This window comes from Geotrypetes seraphini, chromosome 2 (assembly GCF_902459505.1).
Source record: "Geotrypetes seraphini chromosome 2, aGeoSer1.1, whole genome shotgun sequence".
In the NCBI taxonomy this organism is placed as follows: domain Eukaryota; kingdom Metazoa; phylum Chordata; class Amphibia; order Gymnophiona; family Dermophiidae; genus Geotrypetes; species Geotrypetes seraphini.
Window position 1 is genome coordinate 416,686,933 of NC_047085.1, and position 26,331 is coordinate 416,713,263.

The following is a 26,331-nucleotide window of genomic DNA, read 5'->3' on the forward strand; positions in this document are numbered from 1 at the left end:
TTGGGTTGTTGTACGGCACTTGGGCTGCAAAAATCCAAGAGAACAATTTAGTATAGGAGACAAAGTACTTCTGTGAAAGATGAGCGGGGCTTGGGGGGTGATTGTGTCTGATAATCTTAAGTAGCAAAACAGGTGACTGTCAAAGCCAGGAGGATGCTTGGAATTCTGTATGCAGTTCGGGAGACTGCACCTTCAAAGAGATATAAATAGGATGGAGTTGGTCCAGAGGGATGCTACAAAATTGGTTAGTGGTCTTTGGCATAAAGCGTATGGGGACAGACTTACCCCATCTTTTACTAAGGTGCGCTAACCAATTAGCGCGTGCTAAATGCTAACGTGTCCATAGACTAACATGCATGCATTAGCGTTCAGCCCTAATGTATTTTTTGGACCCAAAATTAATATAAGACACTGTCTTATCTGGGGGGAAACACGGTAATAGAATTAGAGAAAATACTATGAACACTGAATTCTTATACTCTAAAGATCAAGATCTCAGACAGACATTGTAATTGAAATATAAGTAGGGTTATATTAATTAATCCTGTCAGGTGTCTTAGGCACACTGCAATGTGAAAGTATGTAGGAAATTAACATCCAAGTACCTAAAGGCGGTTCTGGTGATATACCAATACTCTGCAGTAATGCCTCCGTCTCCCTTCGCTTGCGATCTAGATCAGAGTCCTCTTGGGTAAGGTCTTTGTTTTGCTGAAGTTCCACCTTTACGAATGACATAAACAGTTTAAATATTCACAGAAAGAATGTCTGTGTTCCCCTATCAAATCTGCAAACATTTTGATGGTCCCAGTTGAAAGCAGAGATTTCTGTGCACACATCAGAAATATAAACAGTGGCACAGTCTAAAGCTCTTTTCTAGTAGATAGGTGAGACATTCTAGACAGATGAGTAGTGTCCCCATGGCCGCGTGACATCTGCAAAAGGAATCTACTTCACTGTGCTCCTTAGCTCCCTCTACACTTAGAACCCATGCAACGAGAGCTACTAAATAAACGTTATGTAGAGACACCTATGGCAATCAAGTTCAGCAACAACCGTTCTCTCCTCAAGGACTGACAGGCATCCAAGAAACAATTTGGAGAAGCATAAACAGTTTGAGACAGTAGGCAGGCACAGGAAGGACAGGGCGGGAGTCTAGAATGTCTCGCCTATCTACTGGAATAGAGCTTACCAGGGTAAGTACATAATCTCCTTTTCTAGTGCAATAGGTGAGACATTCTAGACAGATGGGATGTACAAAAGCAGTTCCCAAAAAGCTAGGGTGGGCTTGCTGCGCTGGTCCATAAGACCGAGGACCCAAAGGCAGAGTCCTGTCTCGCTGCTACATCCACTTTGTAAAATTTGGCAAATGTGTGTAGCGAACCACATTGCTTACCTGCAAATCTCCTCAGGGGAGACAGCTCTATCTTCTGCCCGCAAAGAAGCCACACTCCTGGTAGAATACACCTTGATGGAAATGGGAGACTGTTTCCCAGAAAGAATAAAGGCTGACATAATGGCCCTATGAATACATCTAGAAATTGTAGTCTTGGAAGCAGGAGTGCCACACTTAACAGAATGAGTCAGCATAAGTAGATGATCAGAGAGACAAAATTTTTTTATTATTTGTTAGTGACCTCAAGGTAGCGAAGAAGCACTCTGAATGCATCAAGTTTCTTCAAAATGTGGTCTGGATCCGCTTTATTGTTCTGTGCCATGGCCATGAGGTCAAAGCAGTACCATCCCCAGTACCGCACTATGGCTCAGAACGTCACTGCAGACAGAGCCCACTTGCCCGAATCCATAGGCTATCTCCTGAGAAAGTCAGCTTGAACATTGTTGACTCCCACCACATGCACTGCTGATAGCACCTGGGGGTAAGGTTCTGACCATAGAAAAAGAGGAAGGGCTTCCTGAGCCAGAGGGGTGTCCTTGTTCCCTCCCTGGTGATTGACATAGGCTACTGCCGTCGCATTGTCGGAGAAGACCCTGACCACTTGGCCCTCCAGAGTCTTCTGCAATCACATCAGGGCCAGCTGAATGGCTCTCAGCTCCAACTGGTTGATTGACCATTTCCTCTGAGAGGGTGTCAAATTCCCCTGGATGGGACAATGATTGCAGTGGGTTCCCTAGCCCTGAAGACTTGCATCTGTCATCACCACGATCCAGGAGGCAATCCGCAGCAGAATGCCCCTTCAGAGCGACTGCAGGAGAAGCTACCAATCCATGCTGGCCTGAGCCTCCAGAGTCTAGGGAAGATAGGTCTGTAAAGCATCCTTGTGTGGAGCCCAGTGAGAGAGTAAGGCATGCTGGAGAGGACGCATGTGCGCCCTTGCCCATGGCACTATATCTATTGTGGCCGCCATAGACCCCAAGACTTGAAGATAGTCCCACGCCAAAGGAGATGGCAGCTCCAGAAGGGAAGAAATCTGGGCATATAGCATCAGTCTGCGTGCCTCTGAAGATAGACATGGCCCACAACCATGTTGAAGAGAACTCCCAGATATTCCAGCTACTGTGTGGCCTTCAGATTGATCTTTCTATAGTTCATGATACAGCCCAGGTCCTCCGGCACCTGGATCATCTGATCCACCATGCACCAACCTTCGGACAATGAGGGAGCTTTGATCAGCCATTCGTCCAAGTAAGGGTGAACCTGCAGACCCATTTTTCACAGGTAATCTGCTACAACCATCATTACCTTGGTGAAGGTATGGGGAGCCATTGCCAGCCCAAAAACCACAGCCAAGAACTGTTAATGCTGTTCCAGGACATTAAACTGCAAGAATTTGTGGTGGGCTGGAAATATCAGACTGTACAAGTAGGCCTCCGTGAGATCCAGAGAGGCAAGGAATTCTCCCGGGCTCACCGCTGCAATAATGAATCACACTGTCTCCATGCGAAAGCGTGGAACCTTGAAAGCCGCATTCTAAACTAAACTAAACTAAACCAAAACAAAACAGGGGAATTAAAGGAGGAAGGATGCCATGCAAAATCTTAAATCTTAAGCAGGCACATTTAACATAAAACCTGGAAATTATTGGAAGCCAATGAAGTTTTTGTAGGAGCGGAGAGACATGATTAAATTTACTTTTTGCAAAGATCAGCCTAGCAGCAGTATTCTGGATCAGTTGAAGTCTTTGAAAGCTTTTCTTGGTCAAGCTTAAATAGACCAAATTACAATAATCTAGCCTCGAAGGATGATTGATTGAACAAAGACAGCAAAGTGTTGATGATGGAAACAGGATCTCACTTTCCTCAATATATGGAGACTAAAAAACATTTTTTTCACCAGAGAATTAAGATGGTCATTAAATGAAAGTTTCCAAGTTTCCAAGTTTATTAGTTTTTAATAACCCGATCATAAAATGAATATCTGACCGGTTTACAATTATATAATAATTAAAAAAGAATTTAATATAGAATAGAGAGAAATAAAAAGAGTGTAAAAGAGTAGTTAGAGTGAACACGTATGACATTTACAGACAAACTAGAAAGTGAGGAAAAATGGGGAGGTGGGAAAAAGTTACATAATTGTAGAAGGAAAAAAAGGATATAGAGGGAAAAGGGGATGACACATAAGGGGTGAGGGTATAATAAAAAAAAGAAGGTGGACTGCTCTAAAATAAAAAAAAAAAAAAAAAAAAAAAATTATATTATTATTTTATGATTAGGATTTATCGTACGCATCTTGAAAAAGGAAAGTTTTGAGATTGACCTTAAATTTTGGTAATCTATAAAGTGTTGAATCTATAATGACACCCAGAACTTTACTTGAGAATTCAATCTGCAGTGAGGATCCTGAACGCAACAGAATGGACGAAAGTAGCTGTTCTAATTTTGGGCCAAGCCAAAGTAACTTTGTCTTGGACTTGTTCAGTTCCATTTATACAGTAAGGGACCAAGAGTGAAGTTTCATTATACATTCTATTATATTCCCAACAAGGTTAGTGAGGTTCAAGTCTATCTCAAGGAGAACAAAGATGTTGTCTGCATACATAAATAATGTTTTGCAGGGGGATAAACAGAAAAGTTTCAAAGTAGTCATGTAGATGTTGAAAAGAATAGGTGATAAAGGTGATTCCTGCGGGACTCTGCATAAAGGCTTCCAAGAGGATGACATGGTGCCATTCATATTAACAGTATGTTGAAGGCTGCCAATAGATGGAATTGTAACAAAATCGCAAACTTATTGTACGCTTGCAATTGCTGAACCTTCGGAGCCTTTCTTTGACACAATAATGTGGTTCATAGTCAGTGGCGCACAAGATGGGGGTTGCCACCCCAAACCCCCAGTCGGAGCTCTTTAAAAATTATTTTTTCCCCTGTCTTGCGCCAAATTTTCGGCGCTGGATTGTCGGTGCGCTGGCATCTGGCACATGATTATCCCGTCACCCAATAAAGTATACAGAGTATCTGCCTGAGCCCGAGAGTTTAGGTGGCACCAGCTCTATAGCTTGAATATCCAGCAAGTGTTGAACAGTGGTTTTAATCTTGAGTGCTTAGTCAGTCCGACCCACAGGAGAGTCCACAAACCAGTCCATCAGAGGTGGGCAAATTCCAGCTTGTAACCCTACCGAATAAGGTCCAAGGCCCACTGGTCGAACGAAATGCAAACCCAGGAGGACAGGAATGCTGTAGAAGCACATTTCTCGGCCTTGTGTTATTGCACCTTTTTGGCAGAGAGTGCAGGTCAGGAGGTGGAAGGTTGGAACCACTTGTAGCCGGCATACCTGGGCCGGGAGCCCTGGGAAAATCTCTGTGACATGGCATTTGGCCATGACAGGAACCACGAAAATTAGAGCGACCAGAACCTTTAGAGGTCCTGGGTCTGCTGTCAGGCTGGGTCTTAGGGCGACAGTCCACCACAGAATTCATGAGGTCATCCAGGCCTTTGCCAAATAAGAACTGCTCCTTAAAGTGAAGTCTAGTCAAAATAGTCTTGGAAGTGGAATCACCAGCTCATTGCCTGATCCAGAAATGAAGTAGGCTGACATCTTTACCAAAACCTGCATAAGGTCATACAATGCATCAGCAATATAATCTGACCCAGCCAGAAGTTGAGGAGGAGGATCCATAGCCTCACTCTCCAGCGTGCGCAGTCGAGAGAGATTGGTGCATGAGACAAAGGACACCACTGAAGCAGCCTTTATGACTAAAGTAGCTGCATCAAAATGTCTCCGGAGAACCACATCCACTCAGCGGTCCTGCATATTGTTAAGCACTTCACCATCTTCACTGGGTAGAGAGGTATGCTTAGTCACCTGCGCAACCAAAGAATCCACCCTAGGCTGACCCAGAAGCTGCAGAGGATACAAGCTTAAGAGCACCTTCCAGAGAATCAAATTGCTCTGAAATTAGAATGCTCATATCAAGAAGTGGACGGAGCCGGCAGAATGACTAAATTCAACTCCTGCAAAAACTCCGAAATAAGATCTGGTAAAGCCGCAGACTTAAATAAATGCAGAACCATGGGATCATTCCCAGGTTCCAAAACCCCAGAGGGCTTCACAGACCCAGCATACAGTCCCTGATCTCCTGTTCCAGGAATCGCTGTGCCTGTACATAAAGGGTCAGCAAGCTGGTCATCATCAGCAGGATCCCCCAGATCAGGATCAGGCAGGATAGGAGCAGCAGCTAACTGAGATGAGGACATGTCCATAGAAACTATGCCACTAAGAGACGCTTCTGAGGATGAGTGGGACTGCACAAGGGAAGAACACTGGCTTTGAAACTCATTCCACAAATGTTTCATAAATTCAGAGAGAGCCTCTGGCTCCTGGGACATAGAGTCATCCTTTGATGACTTAACTTTGCGTTTCTTAGGCTATGGAGGGTCCGCAGCTAGGCGCATGGAACTAGCAGTTGTGCCAAGCCCCGAAAATAAAGAAGGCCACCCCACTGAGTGTTTGGTCACCTGTTTACAGTTAGCTATTTTATTTGATATACTGCAATTATAAACAGGAATGGTTAACAATTTGGTCACCTGCTTCAACATGAGAGAGGCTAAGCTGGATGCTGCCGCCTCTCCCAGCCACGCCTAATGGTGCAAGGATGCTCATGAGATACTAAAATTGTGCAATCCTAGCAAGAATTCACATCAGGAAAGCCCATGGACTCCATCCCAACAAGTTTTAAGGCAAAAAACTGCAGTTTTGGAGAAGTAGGGAGCTTTTGAAAAAAAGATAGCTAAAAATCCAAGATGGCCACCATTAAGAAAATCGTGCCAAAAACACAAAATGTTTTATATTAAACAAACTTCAAAAATGGCAATTTTAGGATTTTTCAGGTGGGGACACAAGGGGACATGTAGAAACCCTCAGAACTTCGAATTTCAAACCTCCCCCAATTAGGGTTACCAAACGGCTCCAGAAAAAGGAGGACGGATTGCGACATCCACGTTTTACTTCTACTGAAAGCAATGGAAGTAAGGAGGACAGATAGAGACAACTGGTCTTTACTTCTATTGAAACCAATGGAAGTAAAACCTGAATGTCTCAATCCGTCCTCCTGTTTCTGGAGCCATACGGTAACCCTACCCCCGATTTATCTCATTGGTTGTTACAGCCTTTACTCACTGTGACCTGTGCTGAAAATGTGCTGCAGCCTGCCTCTGCTATCTGGCAGTAGCTGTGAATGCCTCTGCAATGCTGACCATACGCCTGACTGTACCTCCACCCTGCGAACCAACAGAAGTGCTCAGAGATGGACAGAAGTAGGAAGATGCAGCTGGCAACTTCTGAGTCTGCAATGGATACCAAACAGCCTGTGTGTGAACCTTTGTTCAGCAAAAGGAGAAAGATGGGGATGACCCTGAGCTCCTATGAAATAAATGCAGCCTGGCTGACAGGTACCACCAGGGATTGGCCTGTCAGCTGCAGATCGAAGTCCGTGTGATCTTAATGCAGGCAGAACTGAATAATCACTATAAGCACCAGAACCCCCCCAAAAAGGGACAAAAATACACTGAATAAAATAAGAAATTGTAGAGAGCAGAACAAACACACTCCTGCAGGCATGCGTGCAGAAGGGAAAAACTGTAGAGGGAGCTAAGTAGCCCAGTGAAGTAGAGTGCAGGCACAAATAAAAAATTCAGAGTGGATTCCTTCTTCAGATGGCACATGGCCATGGGAACAATACCCATCTGTCTAGAATATCTCACCTAATGCACTGGAAATAAGATTAGCTCTTATTCTTACTAATTCCCTTTGTATTTAAGAAATTTAAACAGTTCTAGCACAAATTTAGAAGATGAAAACAAAAAAAACTGACAGAGGAAGTGGTACCTTATAGAGACTAACCTGTCTTCATATACTTGTCTATTTCTAGACCTAGGGTTACCATATTTCTTATGTAAAAATAAATTACATGTGGCCTTGCCTCCAGCCCTGCCCCCATAAAACCTCATCTCCTTCCCTTTTCTATGGGTGGGAGCCACGTCAATTACGATCCTGCCGCAGGCACTGGTGGTCCAGGGGTAGGAATTCCTGTTGCAAGCTGCTGGAGGCTCATTTGGCATTGGCTGGAAGTGAAAGGAAAAGCCCCCAGCTCTGCCTGAGTCGGGGCTGCGTCTGGAAGATCTCTGAACATGCACAGATGCGATGACGCCATGTTTGGCTGCCCTCCAGATGCGGCCCTGAGCTCAGGCAGAGCTGGGGACTTTCCTGGCATTTACAGCCAGTGAAAAATGAATTTTCAGCAGCTTGCACCAGGAGCTCTTGCCCCCGGACCACCGGTACCCTGGCAGCACTGTGACTAATAGGGCTTCTACCCGCGGGTGACCCCCCTCTGCCCACATGAAGGTAAAAGACAAATTTAGGCTGGACTCAGAGAGTACAAAACCCAGACAAACTACCGGGATTTAGTAAACCATCCAGACATCCGGACAGTCCTCTGAAAAGAGGACAAGTCCAGGAAATCCGGATGTATGGTAACTCTAGGCATTCACCTAGAGTGGCATAATTCATGGGGGAGGGGGGAGCAGCTGCAAAGCACCACCGTGGCAGTGCCAAGAGTGGTAGAACTTTAAAACAACCTGTACAGTGTAAGGGCTTTCAGAAAAGAAGTCTGAAAATTTAAGCTATAATAAAACTGGATAATAGTAAGATAAATTTTGATTAAGAATAGCCTTACTGGGTCAGACCAATAGTCAATCTAGCCCAGTATCCCATCTTCACGGAGGCCAATCCAAGTCACAAGTATCTAGCAAAAACCCAAAGAGTATCAGCATTCCATGCCACTGATCCAGGTCAAGCAGTGGCTCCTCCCATGTCTTTCTCAATAACAGACTATAGACTTTTCCTCCAGGAATTTATCCAACCCTTTTTTTAAAACCAGCTACATTAACTGCTCTTACCACATCCAAGATTCATCTTAAGCAGTACAGCATATGCATTTTATTCCCCCAGAAAACAGCTGAGTCCCTTATGTTGCACAAAAGGAATCAGGCTTGTAAAGTTCTGCTCACCAACATCTGAGGATCCAATTCATTCATAATCTGAACAATGTAACTTAAATACTGAGAAAGGGTCACAGCTGTAATTTTATCTGCTTGTTTTAAGTGTTCCCAGCACTTCAGTCATTAAATTGGATTAACCTGGTCTAACTATTTTCTCTGTGGTAGAGTTTCACAAACTGCAATAAGTTTATAATGTCATGATACATTCTCTTTTAGAGGAGGCAGCCCCAATTTTACCAAAGGCTATTTAAAATACCCACAGGAATTGAAAGTAAAAAATTATTTCCGCAAAGTTTAACTCATTGCCACAGGTGAGTTTGGTGATTTGTCTTTGATTATTTTAAGGCCTAAATTGGCAGGCAGTTAAGTGTTCACTGAATGTGGTGCCAGATACAAGACCTATTTTCTTAAAAGAGGCAGGGAATGTTGGAAGCCACCAATGATTAGAAAACCATATGGAAGGAAATAGGTCCTGCTCTACATAAACAGTTGCAGACGGAATGTTCTGGGCTGTTTTCTCCAGCAAAAAAGTGCCAATCAAAATAACAGTAGTAGATGAATTTAGAGAATTTGATCCAGTAAGATTCAACCATATGCTTTTAGAGGGAAATATAAACCCATAAGTACAAGTGAAGGACCAGGTCTTCCTCTCTGGAGGGGTTCTAACTAAGAAGGATGTAGAGAGCCTGTAGGTGCAAAATACTACCAAGGGGCTCACAATCTTAGCTCCCTATTCCAAGGAAGGAGGAACAGCACATATAATAACTAGGAGTTGAGGAGTAGCCTAATGGTTAGTGCAGTAGCCTGAGAATCCAGGGAACTGGGTTCAATTCTCACTATAGCTTCTTGTGACTCTGGGCAAGTTACCCAACCATCCATTGCCCCAGGTCAAAACAAAAAAACAAACCTTAAGATAGTGACAGAGAAAGTATCCACACTGAGTTCAAAGACGCGTGGGTTGAACACAGAGAATCTAGAATCAGAAAATAATATTAAATATTGAACTAAGGCCTTTATTGGGCAGACTTGCATGGTCTGTATATGGCCGTTTGGTGGAGGATGGGCTGGAGAGGGCTTCAATGACTGGGAGGGTGTAAATGGGCTAGAGTAAGTTTTGACAGAGATTTCGGCAGTTGGAACCCAAGTACAGTACCAGGTAGAGCTTTGGATTCTTGCCCAGAAAAAGCTAAGAAGAAAAAATTTAAAAAATTTAAATTGACACAGGTTGAGCAGACTGGATGGACCATTCGGGTCGTTATTTGCCGTCATCTACTGTGTTATATTATTATATAAATTGTTTTGCTTCACAGAAAGGTGGTTATATCAAATCCATGACCCTTTACAAACAGTGGTTCCCTGTCCTGGAGGACTACCAGCCAATCAGGTTTTCAGGATAGCTCTAATGAGTATGCATGAAAGAGATTTGCATGTAATGAAGATGATAGGAATGCAGATCTGCTCCATGCATGTTCATTAGGGCTATCCCCAAAACCCGACTGGCCAGTGGTCCTTCAGAGCAAAGACAAAAAAGGAGATCCAACAGATCTGCAGTGAAGAGCAATAAACCGAGGACTGCAGACAGGTGTACAGATGCAGGCAAAATTTATTATGAGCAAATAAACAAACTGTTGCATACAAATAAACCACTTATAGCAATATGGGACCCGACACGGTCCATGTTTCGATCAGCACTGCTTTAGTTTTTTTCAGCAGCACATTCCGGGCATATTTGTTGTATTTATTTGTTACCACCTTTTTATGGGACCCCTGAGGAAGACAGCTTGCACCACTGGGATCCTGATTCAAACATGGTCTGTGAAATATAAGGCAAGGTCTCTGCTTATAATTAACTTGAAATCTCTTGATTAACTTTCTCTAGATAAGAGCCTTTATACTCCCAGAGTTCACCAGAGCTTCAATAGATGCTCCATCCAACTCAACTTGCACCACAAGGATATGCTGCTTCCACACAGTTGCAGGTGTGCAGTGCATTCAAGTTAACATCAATAGCCTCATCTTCATCTTTAGTCTCTGGTAAAATATTCACACTGTCCACAGCTGAAATAGAGTGGAGCTGGCTCCTGGACTCAAGAAGCAATTGGTTGCCTTGTTCCTTGGTGGGGTAGCAGCAGTTGTTCACTCCCCTGCCTATGATTGATGGGATTCTAGAGAAACATTTTTCAAGCAGAGGTTATCAGGCTTGGCTTCAGCCCAAAGGAAGGCTTCAGCTACTTCTAGAGCATCTTCCGGTGTAAGCTTGTGATGCTGGCATACCCACTGCCTCAAGGGTGGACTCAAATCACCGAGAACTGTTCTAAGAGAATAATTTTGGCTACTTCTATTCTGGACTTCCCTTCAGGTTGCAGCCACTTCCAGATGACCTGCTCTAGTCCTTAAAATAATTTGTAGGAACCCAACCCATTCCAAGATGGCGGCCTTAATCTCTGCATAAATGGCTCTTTACTACTACTACCACTATTAATATTTTCTAGAGCACCACCAGGGTTAGTATCCTGGAAAGCAACTTGGCTACCTGACTAAGTGGGCAGTCCTTTTAAAATTCACCACAAAATAATCTGGGTTATCTCCCAGAGTCAATTTGGACTTAAATGAGGCCATTGGTTGAGCACTTGTTCCCTGCATTGCTTGGGATACCTGAGCCAATAAGCTCTGTTGTTCTGGTAGCAATTTTGAAAGGTTTGATGGTGCTCACATTACATCTGTACAATTTTTGTGTTAAGCATGGATATAGAAGTTATATATATATATATATTCATAAAACTACTGAATGATGTGGAGCAGAAAGAATTACAGGGGCCTTTTAGTAGAGCCTAGCATGCGCTAACAAGCATTAGAGCAAACTAAATGCTACACCTCTTATTTTCTACCTGTGGGCCACATGACAGTACACACTAATGTCTGTTAGCGTGTGCTATGCTTTAGTAACAAGGCCACTACATTTTCTTAAGTTATGATTTGTATAAATAAAATGTACTTCTTTCTTTTTCCTTTCCTCTTCCTTCCTTTTCTTCTCCTCTCTTATTTGAGCCAGGCGCTGCTTTTTGCGCTCCAGTTCAGCTTTCAGATCACTCTTGTCAGACATTGTGGCTTCCTTTCAGGAAAAGAAAATATGAAACATCTGAAATCATAAAATTACTTTTTTTTTTCTCTTCATTCAAACATGTTGACATGTGCTAAAAATATTTTGATTCTTACACATTCATAAATTAGATTTATGGCACCTGGCTATTACTAAAATCTACAAAAGCAAATTTAACTATGTATTTTTTTTTTTTTTTTTTTTTCATTATATTTTTATTTTCAAATTTTACAAAAAGTGTACATAATAATAAAATACAGTTGATAAATGCATGGTATCACTTTTATATCTAACACAATGTATGTCTGAATTTGATTTTCCCCTTCACCCTCCCCCCACCCTTTTATTGCTTTAATATAATATTTTTAATTTTCAAATTTTATAAAAGTATACAACATATTAGAATATAATTGATAATTATTCAATAACATATTTATATCTAATACAATATATTCTGGATAAATTTTGTTCATTTTCCCTCCCCCCACCCTTCTATTATTTTTTAATCATATGTTACATTTTGTATCATATATTATAATATATTATATATAAATTGTTTTCCTTACCCCCCCTATATGTGTGTCATAAAAAAAAAAAAAATCTCTAAAAGAAGAAAAGAAGAAAAAGTATTCTATTATTTAATCATTACAGTATTTTGTCAATGGCCCCCATATTTTTATAAATTTATTATATGTCCCCTTTTGTATTGCTATTGTTCTTTCCATTTTAAAAATATGGCATATTGTATTCCACCAAAATGTGTAATTTAGGTTGTTGTAATTTTTCCAATTGTTAGTTATATGTTGAATGGCAACCCCTGTCATAATTAATAAAAGCTTATTATTTTCTGGTGAAATTTGACTTTTTTTTCTCATCATTGTTCCAAATAAAATTGTATCATATGATATTGCAATATGATTTTCCATTAATTTATTAATTTGTGGCCAAATTGAATTCCAAAAAATTTTAATATAAGGACAATGATATAATAAATGATCTAATGTCCCTGGTTCTAGATTACAGTGCCAGCATCTATTAGACTTAGAACTGTCTAGTTTTTGTAAACGAGTAGGGGTCCAAAAAGCTCTATGTAATAAAAAGAACCATGTTTGTCTCATAGACGCTGACACTGTACATCCCATTCTCCAAGACCAAATTAGTGGCCATTGAGATGCATTAATTTGATGTCCAATCTCAATGCTCCAAATGTCTCTTAGACCATTTTTTGGTTTTTTATTCAAATATCCAGATATTAATTTATACCACAATGCGGCTTGATGTCCTAGGAAGTCTGCTTTAAAGCATAAGAACTTTAAACTATATTGATTGTTTAATGATTTCCATTCAGGGAACCCAACCTGAATGGCCTGCTTCAATTGCAACCATTTAAAACTTTGTGTTTTATTAAGACCAAATCTATGTTGCAATTGTGAAAAATCCAGCAGTTTACCTTCTGAAATAATATCATCTAGAGATCTAATTCCTGCAATAATCCAGTTCTTCCAAAGGATTTGAGCTCCGCCAATTTTGATCTTGGAGTTTATCCATATGGATTGATTAGTTGATTTATATATTGGGATGGGTGTTAATTTATCAATAAATCTCAATGTTTTCCAAGTATCCATTATTATTTTATTTTCTCTGTATCTTTTAGGTATATTAATACTTGGTAAATGAACTAAATTTAGGGGAAACATAAGGCGCCATTCCAAATATAACCAATCTGGTGCATTATCTATAAGTTCTGGGAGGATCCAATACATACCCTGACGTAGAATATAGGCTTGATGGTACCTATAGAAATTTGGAAAATTTACCCCTCCCTCCTTAATTGATTTTTGTAAGGTTACTAAAGCTATTCTAGGTGTTTTACCAAGCCAAAGAAATTTTGTTAAAATTCTATTAAGCTTCTTATAAAAGGACCCCTGAAAATAAATAGGTATCATACTCATTTGGTAGCAAACCACAGGCAACATCATCATTTTAATAGTTTGAACTCTGCCCCACCAAGATATATGTAATGGGTTCCATTGCTCACATAACTCCGTTACTTTTTTTAATACATATTTTTCATTTTCTTTTACAGTATCTTCAATTGTTTTTTTAACTTGAATGCCTAGATATTTAAATCCTTCTTCTTTCCATATGAATGGAAAAATATCAAATAATCCTTTTACACAGTAAACATTCAAGGGTATAATTTCAGATTTATTCCAATTAATTTTATAACCTGAAAATTTGCCAAACTTATCAATTAATTCCAATAAAGAAGATAAGGTAGACTCTGGATTTCTCAAATAAAGCAAAATATCATCAGCATAAGCCGAAATTTTATATTCCATATCTGAATATGGAATTCCTTGTATCTCCCTCGTTTGCTGTATTGCTAACAATAAGGGTTCTAATACAACATCAAATAACAAAGGAGATAAAGGACAACCTTGTCTAACTCCCCTCTGCAATTGAAAACCATCAGATATCTTATTATTAATATTTAATCTTGCAATCGGGAAGCTATACAATGTTTTTACCATTTGTATAAATCCAGAACCTATACCAAACCATTCTAAAGCCTGATACATAAAATTCCATTCTACCCTATCAAATGCTTTCTCAGCATCTAATGAAACTGTAAAAGCCGGTTCATCCATTTTTTTTGACAAGTTTAGCATGTGAAATAATAGTCTAGAGTTATTGGAGGAATGTCTTTTAGCAACGAAACCCGTTTGATGCATATCTATAATATGTGGGAGAGCTTTGGCTAATCTCAAAGCCAAAATTTTCGCCAAAAGTTTATTATCAACGTTTATCAAAGATATAGGCCTGTAGTTTGAAACCAAAGTAGGATCTTTATTTGGCTTAGGCAAAACAATTATTATTGATTCAGCCATAGTACCTTTTATATTACCTTTTATAAGTTGTGTCTGATATAATTTTAATAAATGTGGGGAGAGGATATTTTGAAATGTTTTATAAAATTCTACTGTGTAACCATCACCACCTGGAGCGGATCCAACTCTAAGAGATCTCAATGCTGTTTCTAATTCTTTTAATGATATAGGTTCTTCTAAACTTCGTTTTATATGATCAGGAATCTTAGGTCCATTTATTAAATCTAAAAATTTTTTTCCATCTTTTTGTTTCTCCAAATAAGGTTCGGAAGAATATAGATCTTTATAAAATTTTAAAAATTGTTTTAATATTATATTTGTTTGATTTGTTATTATACCATTATCATCTTTTATTCCATTAATATTAGTTCTCCTTTTTTTTGCCTTAAGATAATTTGCTAGTAATTTTCCTGCCTTATTAGAATTTCCATAATACACCGTTTGTTTGGAAAACAAATCTTTTCTTATCATTTTTGAAGTTAATTCATTATATTTACCTTTTACTTTCAAAAGAGCTTGCAAAACTTCATATTCCCATTTACTTATCAATTTAGCTTCTAATATTTTTATTTCTTTTTCTAATTCTATATATTGTTTTTTAATTTGTTTCCTAATAAAAGCTGAATATGATATGATATTACCCCTCATAGTTGCTTTAAATGCATCCCATACATTCTCTATAGATGTATCTTCCACTAAATTTATTTGAAAAAATTCATTAATTTGTGTTTTAAAATTTTCCAAAAATTTGTCATCCACAAGCAATGCATTATCAAATCTCCAAAGAGGTCTATTATTTTCTAATTGATCTAATTGTAATTCTATCCATATTCCCGCATGATCCGAAATGATAATAGGATCAATGGAGGCTTTAATCACTTGTTGCACTTTATTTGTTGAAACAAAAATATAATCTATTCTTGAAAATGATTTATGAACCTGTGAACAAAATGAATACTCCTGATCATTAAAATGAAGAATACGCCATATATCTTTCAAATCACATGATCGAACTAAATTATCTAGACCTAAAGATTTAATATTTTTACCTGGTTTTTTATCCAATAATGGATCCATTACAGCATTAAAATCTCCAGCCACCACTAAATTAGAGGCAGCCAGTGGTAATAACATATTTTGTAGTTTTTTGAAAAATTCTGATTGATTCGAATTAGGGGCATATATATTAAATAACGTCAGGGTATCATTTCCCATACCTATATCAATATGTATCCATCTTCCATGTGGATCTGAATTTTTTACCTTTATATTGGCCATACATTTTTTATTTATAAGGATTGCAACCCCTGCTTTTTTACCCACTGCTGGAGCAAAAAAACATTCTTTTATCCATCCATCTGATAATTTCTGTGATTCCTTCATATTAAGATGGGTCTCTTGCAGACAGTAAATATCTGCATTTTGTTTTTTTAAAAATGTTAATATTTTTTTCCTTTTAATTACGTGATTCAGGCCATTGACATTAATAGAATATATTTTAAAAGACATTATATATTTTAATACTTTTCATTATCTTATTCTTCCTCTCCTCTTTCATATTTAATATCCAAAAAATTTTCTTCATGACACACATATTTAACCCTAATGTATCTCCCTTAATTATTCTAATAAATATTCTCCTTATCCCTCCCTTTCCCACCCAATACATTGGCTGCTTAAGGATACACATTGGAACTGTAATCCTAACATTCTCCCCATTCCAGGCAATCAATATTCAATTGTTTAAACAAATTTCCCTTCTATCTATCTATATTGATCTTTTATATTTATTTAATCATTTTCCATAACATTTTATTAATGTATCATTATCCATTTAACAATATGTTAATTTGTATTTCCTTAATATTATGATTTCAACATATAATTATTTTAAGCATATATGCAGTGTATTATTTAATAATTTTCCTATATTCTGTTCTTTCTTTCATATAATTATTATTGTCTTTTCTTTGTATTGTATTTCCTCCATTTCTTCAAATATTTCGATATGTTATATTTTCTAATTTTTCATAGAGTCTTCAAAACCATCTTAATGTATTATGTTAATATATCATAGGTTCTGGTTTAGAGAGAAAATCTTTTAGTTTTTCAGGATCCTCAAAATATAAGGACTTGTCTCCAGATGACACTCTCATTTTCGCCGGGTAGTATAGACCATATTTAAATCCTTTTTCTTTTAGTAGAGGTCTCATGTCTAGTAGTCTTTTCCTTTTAGTTGCTGTGTTTTTGGCGAAGTCTGGTAAAAACCATAATCTTGATCCTTTATAATTTAGGTTTTTATCTTTTTTTGCTGCATTTAGTATCTCTAGTGCTTGTTGGTATCTCAGCATTTTGAAAATTATTGGTCTTGGTCTGTTTTTGTTTTCTAAATTTTTAATTGGGATTCTATGCGCCCTTTCAATTTCAATTGGTTGTTTCAAGTCTAACTGTAGTATTTTTGGAATTAAATTCTCAAGGAAAAGGATAGTATTTTTTCCCTCTAAATTTTCTTGTATTCCAAAAAGTTTGATGTTTTTCCTTCTTCCTCTATTCTCGTAGTCCTCCAGTTGATCTTTTAATTTATTTAATTCCAGGTTGTCGTTTTTACATCTTTTTGATTCACATTCTATAGTTTCCATTTTTGATTCTAGTTCAGTTGTTCTTTTGTTGTTAACTTCCATTTGTCTATGAATATTTAAAATTTCTTCTTTCATTTCTGACATATTAGTTATAGTTTCCTTGAGCATTTGTTTGATTTGTTTTAGTTCTTCCATAACTTCTGTTTTGCTTAATGTGTCTGATTCTTCGATAGGAAGTGGTATTTTGCTTGGTGTTATTTGGTCTTGTTTCTGTCTTTTTGCAGATGTACCAGCCTCATTTTTGTTTTGTCTGGTACTTGCCATGTTGTTGTTTTCTTTTTATTGGTTATTCTTCTTTCTTAAATTTAATCTCTTAGGTTTAGGTTGGGTGTTCTTAAGTTTTTAATTCTTTTTCTTCTAGGATTTGGTTCTATCTTTTGAAGTAGATTTTTTTTTTTTTTTTTTTTTTTTTATATTTCTTCTCCCTTAAGCCCGTTCACTATCTCAATGAGATGGGAAACACTCAGTCTGATAATTTTTCCTTCTCTTAGATCTCTCTCAGACTAGTTAGGTCTTTCATAGATTTAATTCATTATATCCTGAAGTCACTCTCCCTTAATGACACTCCACTTCAGCGCTGATCAAATAAAATATTTTTGGTGGTCCTTTCTTCTAGCTCTCCTCTCACGAGCCCAATCGCAGCTCCGACTGAGGAAAGCAACACCTTTTCCAATTATTTTCTTATTTTGGCAATTTTGAAGCAACTGTAATCTATTTATTCACAGCGTCTTTCAATTGCCTCGATGTCTTGTTGCTTCAGTTTTAAAAAGTTCCGTTAATCCTTTCCTCTGTCTCTTCTCTCATAAGCCCAATCGCAGCTTTATCAGAGGAAAGCAACATTCAATTCAGTACTTCTTTATTATAGCAAGCTGATATTTATTTGTTTATTTATTTATTTGTTTACTGAGAGAAAGTGCCGATATTCTTCTTCCTCAGTTACTCAGTCTCCCTTCCATCAATGTCAAAGGAGGATAATTTTCAATTCTATATTTTCTTTTCTGCCTTCAGACTTTTACTTCTTTTTTTTTTTATATCACAAAAAGAAGCCAGTAATTAATCGATCTCCTTAACTCCAGGCTCCGACTCAGCTCCGGCTAGAGAAGGCTATAACAAACCGTCTCAGTTCCATAAATCAACTGTCAGCAGCCTTACTAACGAGATCAGTCTCTCTCTAATTTTTCCCTTCAATGTTAGTCAGTTTAAACATTCAGCACATAGAAATAACAACGCTCTTGATATTTCTAACTTTTCTTTTCCCAGTGCCTTACCTAGATCTGGCAAGGCAGGCTGGTGTAATTCACGCTGTGAGCTTTTTTTTAAAAAATACCTCGTCGCTACAGCAACTGTCATCTGTCATTAAAAAATCGGCAAAAGAGAAACAGACCTTTTCTCTTAATTTTCTCACCCAGACTTCACCCAACTCTCAGCAGTACCTCTTTTTTCACTCTTTAATAACAGCGTTGTTATCCGTTTGTTTCTGTTTCTGTTTATAGATTTTCTTTTCTGTCAGTTATCTGCCGCGTCAAACCAGCGCTGAGAGAAAAACCGGCAATCTTTCTTTAAGTTTTCCTCTCTCAGTATCTATCTCGATTTTATCGGAGGAGCTCAATATTAGTTTGTAATAGTTTTAAGTTTAATTTAAACTTGTTTTTTCACCTCAAAATCAACAATAAGAGAATTATAATTTTAAAATTTTGCCCAGATATAGAGGAGCGTCTCGATCACACCTCCATCCTGTGTTCGCGTTAAGCCACGCCCCCTTAACTATGTATTTTTAAAAATGTACCAGTAGTTAAAAGCCATATTTATATAATTCTTGAAAAAAAAAAAAAAATTTCTCAAGGCATAATTCATACCAATGGGAAGCAATTCATTTTTGTCAAGATAATGTTCTTAACAAGCTTCTGATTTTAGGTTTTAACAAATACTTGGGTTCCTTTTACTAAGGCGTGCTACCTGATTTAGCACACGCTAAATGCTAGTGCATACATTATATTCTATGGACATATTAGCATTTAGCATGTCCACTAAATTGGCTAGCGTGCCTTAGTAAAAGAGGGGGACAGTAGCTACTGATAAAATAGGTGTTTATTGGATAAACCCTGGAAAAGCACTACTTCCCATATTCTCACAGTCTTGCCTAGCTTGTCTTGTGCCTGTGCCAGCTTTTTTATATAGGACACACTACTACAGGGCTGCCCAAGTCCAGTCCTCAAGATCTACTGGCAGGTCAGGTTTTCTGGATATCCACAATGAATATGCATGAGAGAGATTTGCCTGCTCTGCCTTCTTGGTATGCAAATCTCTCTCATGCATGTTCATTGTGGATATCCTGAAAACCTGGCCTGCCAGTAGATCTCGAGGACCGGACTTGGGCAGCCCTGCACTACTAGATCTATTCATGTCAGCATCATTAAACATTTAAGTAAAATACGTGGAGGTGAAGTTACGGCCCCGTTAACATCACATTAACAAGACAAGTCACGCACTATGGATGATTTGAAATTTCTAGTATTAGAGGCTCCTCTTTTGCTTCGAGGTGGTAATCTGCCTGCATACCGGTGGAAAAAAAAGAACAGGCTTGGATATATCATTGGCAGACAGTGTCCCTACTTGGCCTCAATCGTGAGGTTGAGTGGTGGGCATTTCTACCTTGAATCATGACATCATTTCCGGTGTCTATAGGGATAAATACGGAAGGTGTACAGCTGAGGAAGAGGAAGTGCAATGAGAAGAACGTGAGGTACCCCTCAATAGTGCTGAGAATTGCATTTTATCGTGAACTGAGCTACATACTTAAAAGGTTTATGATTTTTCTTTTATAGGTGAAATATTAGGCCACTTGGTTATCTAAGCTGATTTCAGAGTGGGTTTTCTGAGGGAGCTGGTCTGGCAAAATGTGTCAGAACCCATAAGTTTTTTTATGAATCATTCTCAGTTAAGTACATGAATTTTGATGATCAAAGTTTTTGCATGCCTGCATAAAGAAGAAAGTTTTAGTGCTGTGATTGACCAAGAAAGTCACATTTAAGAGTGTGACCCCACTTGTGGTCTCTCTTCCAAAAAGGATCTGAGCACTTTTGGTTACATGGTGAGCATCATGGAAGTAATGTGTCAGTTGACCTTTTTAATGTGATTGGATTATTTTGTACTTTTGGATTCACCCTTGTGTAACAAGCTTTTTCCCAGAATATATTTTTTGGGGTACATATACATACTGTAATCTAAAGGTATAAAATCCTTAGCTGCTTTCTAGCAATTTATATGCTTTGCAGAAGAAAATTCTTGTGATATGAGTACATTATCCATCACTCATGAAACAATGAAGTGAGCAATTTTTCAAGTCTGCATAATGATAAAAGGTTTCGCCTACAACCCATATCAGTTTATATAGTGCATGCTATCTCCTCTTCTTCAATTTACTGTGGAGTTTTTGATGGGCTCTGCAATAGAGTAGACACCCAGGATGATGTGAACAACATGAGGAATGACCTAGCAAAGCTTGAAGAATGGTCTGAAATTTGGCAGCTAAAATTTAATGCTAAGAAATACAAGGTCATGCATTTGGGCTGCAAAAACCCGAGGGAATAGTACAGTTTAGGGGGTGAAGAACTTAAGTGCACGACAGAAGAGTGGGACTTGGTTGTGACTGTATGTGATGATCTTAAGGTGGCCAAACAGGTTGAAAAGGTGACGGCGAAAGCTAGAAGGATGCTAGGGTGCATAGAAAGAGGTATGGCCATTAAAAAAAATGGAGGTATTGATGCCTCTGTATAAGAGTCTGGTGAGACCTCATTTAGAATATTGTGTACAATTCTGGAGGCCGCACCTTCAAAAAGATATAAAAAGGATGGAGTCAGTCCAGAGGAAGGCTATTAAAATGGTGTGTGGTCTTCGTCATAAGGCACATGGGGACAGACTTAAAGATCTCAATCTGCATACTTTGGAGGAAAGATGGGAGAGGGGAGATATGATAGAGTCGTTTAAATACCTATGTGATGTAAATGTGCATGAGTCGAGTCTCTTTCATTTGAAAGGAAACTTGAAATGAGAGGGCATAGGATAAAGTTAAGAGGTGATAGGCTCAGGAGTTATCTAAGTAAATACTTTTTTACAGAAAGGGTGGTAGATGCGTGGAACAGTCACCCGGTAGAAGTGGTGGAGACAGAGACTGTGTCTGATTTTAAGAAAGCCTGGGATAGTCATGTGGGATCTCTTAGAGAGAGGAAGAGATAATGTTTACTGAGGATGGGCAGACTGGATGGGCCATTTGGCCTTTATCTGCCATCATGTTTCTATGTACTTCTTTATAAAATTATCAGAGGGTTATTGCAACGAATGGCCTAGAAAGAAATGGATAAAGGAGCGTGGATAAGGGTGCCCAGAGCACTCATATCTGCACCTTAGAATTTCATCACATGACCCCCCCCCAGGGATCCTCATTAACTAAAGTATTTATATTTTGAAGTGAGGGTAGGACAGGGCAGAGAAAATTTTGTGTCAATCCACTTTGGACTCAGGCCCGCCTAAAATTGTCTGGCTGGCTGGCTATGTCACTGATGCACTGATGCACACAATAATCTTACATGCATTAAAAATTTGTATTATGTCAAATGTGTGGAATGAACAAAAATAAAACACTCAAAAATTCCCAGTAAATCCCCAGAATAGTTTTTTTTAGGCCTAGTATGCACTTTTGAAAATATTTCCTCTCTAATTCCGTCCTTTGAAGTGCCTTCAACAAATGCATTTTGGAACCGATACATACCATACCATACATTTTCTTCTATACCACAAATTTGGACAAGAATTCAATGTGATTTACACTAAGATCTCTAATCAGTGATCTTGAATAGCACACACTCACAAGTTTCATAGCTGCTTTTCATGCTATTGGGATTGAAGAGAAGAAATGGGTCTTTAGCATTTTCCAAAAGTTGCACTTTCACCAATAGAAAGGGTGGACAATTTTCATATAGACCTTTTTGGGGGTTTCAAAATTACCCTCACAGCATGCAAGTCTAGAACAACTCAGATGTAGGCTGACAGATAAACCGAGGCTATACAAGGTAACAAAATGCTACTGTCCTCCTGGCCATAGAGGGAAATAGAGGAAGAAGATAGATGATCTTGTAAAGGCAGGGAGGAGAAAGTTTGAGTAGCTATCTGGGTAAAGGAGAAGTTGAACTGGGATTGATATTGGGAGTGGAGGTGCAATAGGACTTGGCATCAAGATAGAGGGAGGGAGACAAGGTTGAAGATAAAGCTGCAGAAAGGAAGGCATGAAGGAGCAAGAAAGGACTGGAAATCAAGCTAGGTGAGAGGAGGATGGGGTTCAAGTTGGTAGAGCAGAAGGCAAGAAACTGTGAACTGATAATCTTGATAAAAACTTTAATTTGAACAAGGTGCAAAAAGTAACAAAATAAAATATCCAATAACACAAAGAAACACAATATATGAATTGTGGCATAGACCCAACACAGGCCGTGTTTCAGTCGTGAAAAAACCTTCTTCCAGGGTCCTAAAGCAATATGAAAACAAAATGAGGAAGGGAAAACTACCTGCATTATGTGCATAGAAGGATGGACATGACTGACAGGTTAACCAGTGGTGTACTACTCTGGGTATATGAACAGAAGTTGAATTAGGGGTGAATCCGATGTGATGTGTTGAACATGAATGGGAGTACCATTGTGAAAAATTGGGTGAAGGCACTTGAAAAATGAACAGTGAAAAGTGCAAGTAAAGATAAAAATGAAATAGAAAAAGGCACCAAAGTATATTGGTAGAAACAGGGGGACAAGAGCTTTATGGATTAATGGGGGGAGGGGAAGAGAACAAGAAAACTTGAGATAGCAGCCACCGAAAATGTTACAATCCCCTTCCCCCATGCTTATTTATGCTCCCTTGGTTCTCTGAGCTACTGTTTATAAAATAAAATACAGAAATCATACTCTACATCACTTACACCTCAAGCCTGTGCTATTCACCGAGAGACCAGTCAGATTAGATTTGATCTTACACTTGCTGTCCTTTCGCTCATAAGTGCTGGGATATTTCAGGGGAAGGGAACATATTTCAGTATCATCATAACAACCAAGTTCAATCGTAGACTCAAACTTACATGGAAGCGCTGCATATCTGATCTGAGTTCTACTGAACATGTCCTAACGTTAACTGATCTTATTTATGTATTTAATTAATAGACATATCCCGCCTAAAACCTAAGCGGGCTACAAAATACATACATAAAAAATAATAACAAATAATATTAGACAATAGCATTGCATAAAATGATGCATCCTCTGGTTTCTGCTTAATTAATTCATAATCTAAGAACAAGTCCACTGATATAAAATGGGAGGCAGTTTGCATGTTGACACTGGCCTTTCTGCTGCTGGTGCTCAATCCCCTACAGCCTGGACACTCCCAGCATCAAAAACGCTGCATCCTTCCCAGCTCCACAGAGCATCTCACCAGCATCATCGCATTCAGAATAAGCTGTTTTCTCTCTTCAAGGAGAAAACTGCCTGGCTGCAGAAACACGGCACTGTAATATTTACCTTTCTAGTCTTCTGCAGAGAGCGGAATTGTGTTCCTGAATATTCTGGAAATGAATGGACAGCTAGAACGGTAATTTGTCTGTGCAGTCAGTGCTTTGCTTAGATGTGCGCAGAGGGTGGGGAGTAGTGCTTCCGCTTTCTCTCTCTCCCTCCCTTTCTGGCTGGGAATCTGCTGTCTTCTCGCTATGCATATCCACAGCTCAGCACAATCCTTTTACACAGAGGCTCATTGACACAGATATCTCTGGAGGGTGACTAAGCTTTGCCTTTTTCTCCTTTCTCTCTCTGTAACCAGATTCAAGTTCAGGAATCTTTATTGGCAGGACAATTTGAACATGTGTTGCCAGAGTAATACGTAGAAAGTATAATTTCCCCAAATCATTTTGTAGGTAAGACAGTGTTTTACCTGCAGAAATGCCTGTTATGAAATTGCCATCCAATGTGTGAGCAAATGTACATGCCTACATCCTACACAAACACAAGTTTTAATCCTGCCACATGCATTTGGGCCCTTTCTCCAGCTCACATGCCTATGGTTACCCGACGTCCGGGAAAACCTGGACATATCCTTTTTTTAGAGGACTGTCCAGGTATCCGGATGGATTTTCAAAACCCAGCAGTTTGTTCGGGTTTTGGAAGGCCCCAAGATCAGGGCCATATCTGGAGTGTTTCTGAGCATGCGTGGATGCGACGTGATGATGTCACACACATATGCGCATGCATGACATCATTAAATTGCATCTGCGCATGCTCAGAGGACCTCCAGGCATGGCCCGGACTCAGGCAAGGAGAAGAGGTCTGTGTGGGGGTGGGGTGGGGTGGGGCTGGAGGACAGAATGGGGCAGGGCCTCTTATTTCTTGAAGAAATCTGGTGACCCTACCATGCTTCTAGGGCTAGCACCATCCTCTCCCATCCCAGTCACAAGGCAACACCTCTATCACCCCCCCCCACACACACACACACACAAGTTGGTACTTGTATTTCCGCATTCAGCAATAGGAGGCAGGTTCAACCAATCCGGGGGCCTTATTTCAACTGCATTCCACCCTCAAGGAAACAGGAAGTTGGTTCAGAAGGAGCAAAACATGGCTGAAATAGGGCCCCCAGATTGGTTGAAGCAGCCTGATGTTCCTGACACTGCTGGAAATGGGGAAAGAAGAGGAAGGAAAAACAAAGTGCCAGCTTTTAGGAAGCCAAAGAGAGGCACTGCATACGCTTTTCAGTGCTATAGACATGATAAATAGTAGCAGTACTAGAAGTGCTGCATTGAGGCAGGGACAAGGAGAGAGACATATGCTGCATCACTGGGGGGTAGGGTTACCACATGGCTCCAGGAAAAGGAGGATTGATTGAGACATCCAGGTTTTACTTCTTTCAATGGAAGTAAAACCTGGATGTCTCAATCTGTATTCCTTTTTATGGAGCCATATAGTAACCATAGTGAGGGGAGGGGGCAAAGAGAGAGAGAGGGGTGCTACAAGGAGGGAGAGCGATGCTAAATCAGGGGGCAAGGAGAGAGGGAGGTGTTGAACAGTAGGTCAGGTAGGGAAGAGAGAGATCCAATGAGGGGGTAAAGAAGAAAGAGGGTGCAGAGAGGGAAATAAATGCTGGACTTGGGGATGGGGGGTGGGCATGGAATGAGAGAAGTGCCAGGACCTGCAGGGGAAAAAGGAAGAGGGAGATGTACTGGTCCTGCAAAGGGGAGAAAGAACAGGAGCCAGCAAAGAGAGAGGAACACTTGTTGGACTCCTGGGAGGAGCAAAGGGAGAGAAGAGAGAGGGAGAAATGCTGGTTGGAAGTAAAAGAGAGAAAGAAATGTTGGCATGTGGGATGGGGAAGAGGAACACAGGATAGTTATGTTGAACAGGGCAAGATTTTAGATGGATTCAACCTTAATTTATTAGCCAATAACCACAATTTAATTGTATAACAGCAGGATCTGGACCCATTCCCCTTTTAACATACATACAAATTACCACACAACTCTCTTTTTTGGGTAAATAGCCATAGCTCTGTTTATTGGCTACCATAAAAGTTATAACACTAGAACCAAGACTTCTCAGAGTAAATGTCCAAAATAGAAGTTAGATGAAATTCAAATACAATAAAGTAAATGCATTTATACATACACTCAGATATGGTAATCTGACCAAGAGCCGTGGCTCCTATAGCCGAACCTACCGTCCCATCACTGTGTATGACTATAATGCTGGTGATATTGGGGTGCTTCTTAAATAATAAAAGTATTTTTCAGTGGCAATAAAAGGAAAAACAATTCCTACTTAACTTAAAGGAGTGTTGGTAGGTCCCAACATGGGCCATGTTTTGAGGGTCTTTTTCAAGGAACCCAAAGGAGGTGGTGTTAGTTTCAAAAGCCAAGGAAATAATTGCTGGGTGATGTAGATGAGAAAAATTATACATAAGTTGAAAAACAGTTCCAGAGCTACCAAAATTAATCTCATAATATTTATGATCCCCGACTACTACTATTATTTCTATAGCGCTACCAGACGTAGGCAATGCTGTACAGAGTCTCTCCATGCCCCATTTTCCAGGGTCACCTGACCCAAGGGCACAGCTTCCAGCCAGTCTGCTGCTCATCCCCAGAAAAGCCCCAGCAACCGGTAGCTCGGAATAATACCATTACAGACCTTCCATAATATACAGAGCTGCGTCTAAGAC

At 39.3% G+C, this 26,331-nt stretch overlaps 1 protein-coding gene and 1 long non-coding RNA gene across 4 annotated transcripts in view; one reads left to right on the forward strand and one right to left on the reverse strand.

Moving 5' to 3' along the window:
- Positions 1 to 11,710, forward strand: part of LOC117354136 — a 33,840-nt gene extending 22,130 nt beyond the window's left edge. Inside the window, exon 3 of the long non-coding RNA XR_004538126.1 lies at positions 10,335 to 11,710. This is a non-coding gene — a long non-coding RNA (uncharacterized LOC117354136). The remainder of the gene's footprint in view (positions 1 to 10,334) is intronic.
- DYNC1I1 (dynein cytoplasmic 1 intermediate chain 1) overlaps positions 1 to 23,857 on the reverse strand; it is a 587,025-nt gene extending 563,168 nt beyond the window's left edge. For all 3 annotated transcript variants that reach the window (XM_033931086.1, XM_033931087.1, XM_033931085.1), the window contains exons 1-3: positions 23,649 to 23,857; positions 11,451 to 11,567; positions 606 to 720 (exon numbers count right to left, since the gene is read on the reverse strand). In XM_033931086.1, the coding sequence (XP_033786977.1) occupies positions 606 to 720; positions 11,451 to 11,558 (223 nt within the window). In that variant the 5' untranslated portion in view covers positions 11,559 to 11,567; positions 23,649 to 23,857. The remainder of the gene's footprint in view (positions 1 to 605; positions 721 to 11,450; positions 11,568 to 23,648) is intronic.
- Between the last annotated feature and the right edge of the window lie 2,474 nt (positions 23,858 to 26,331).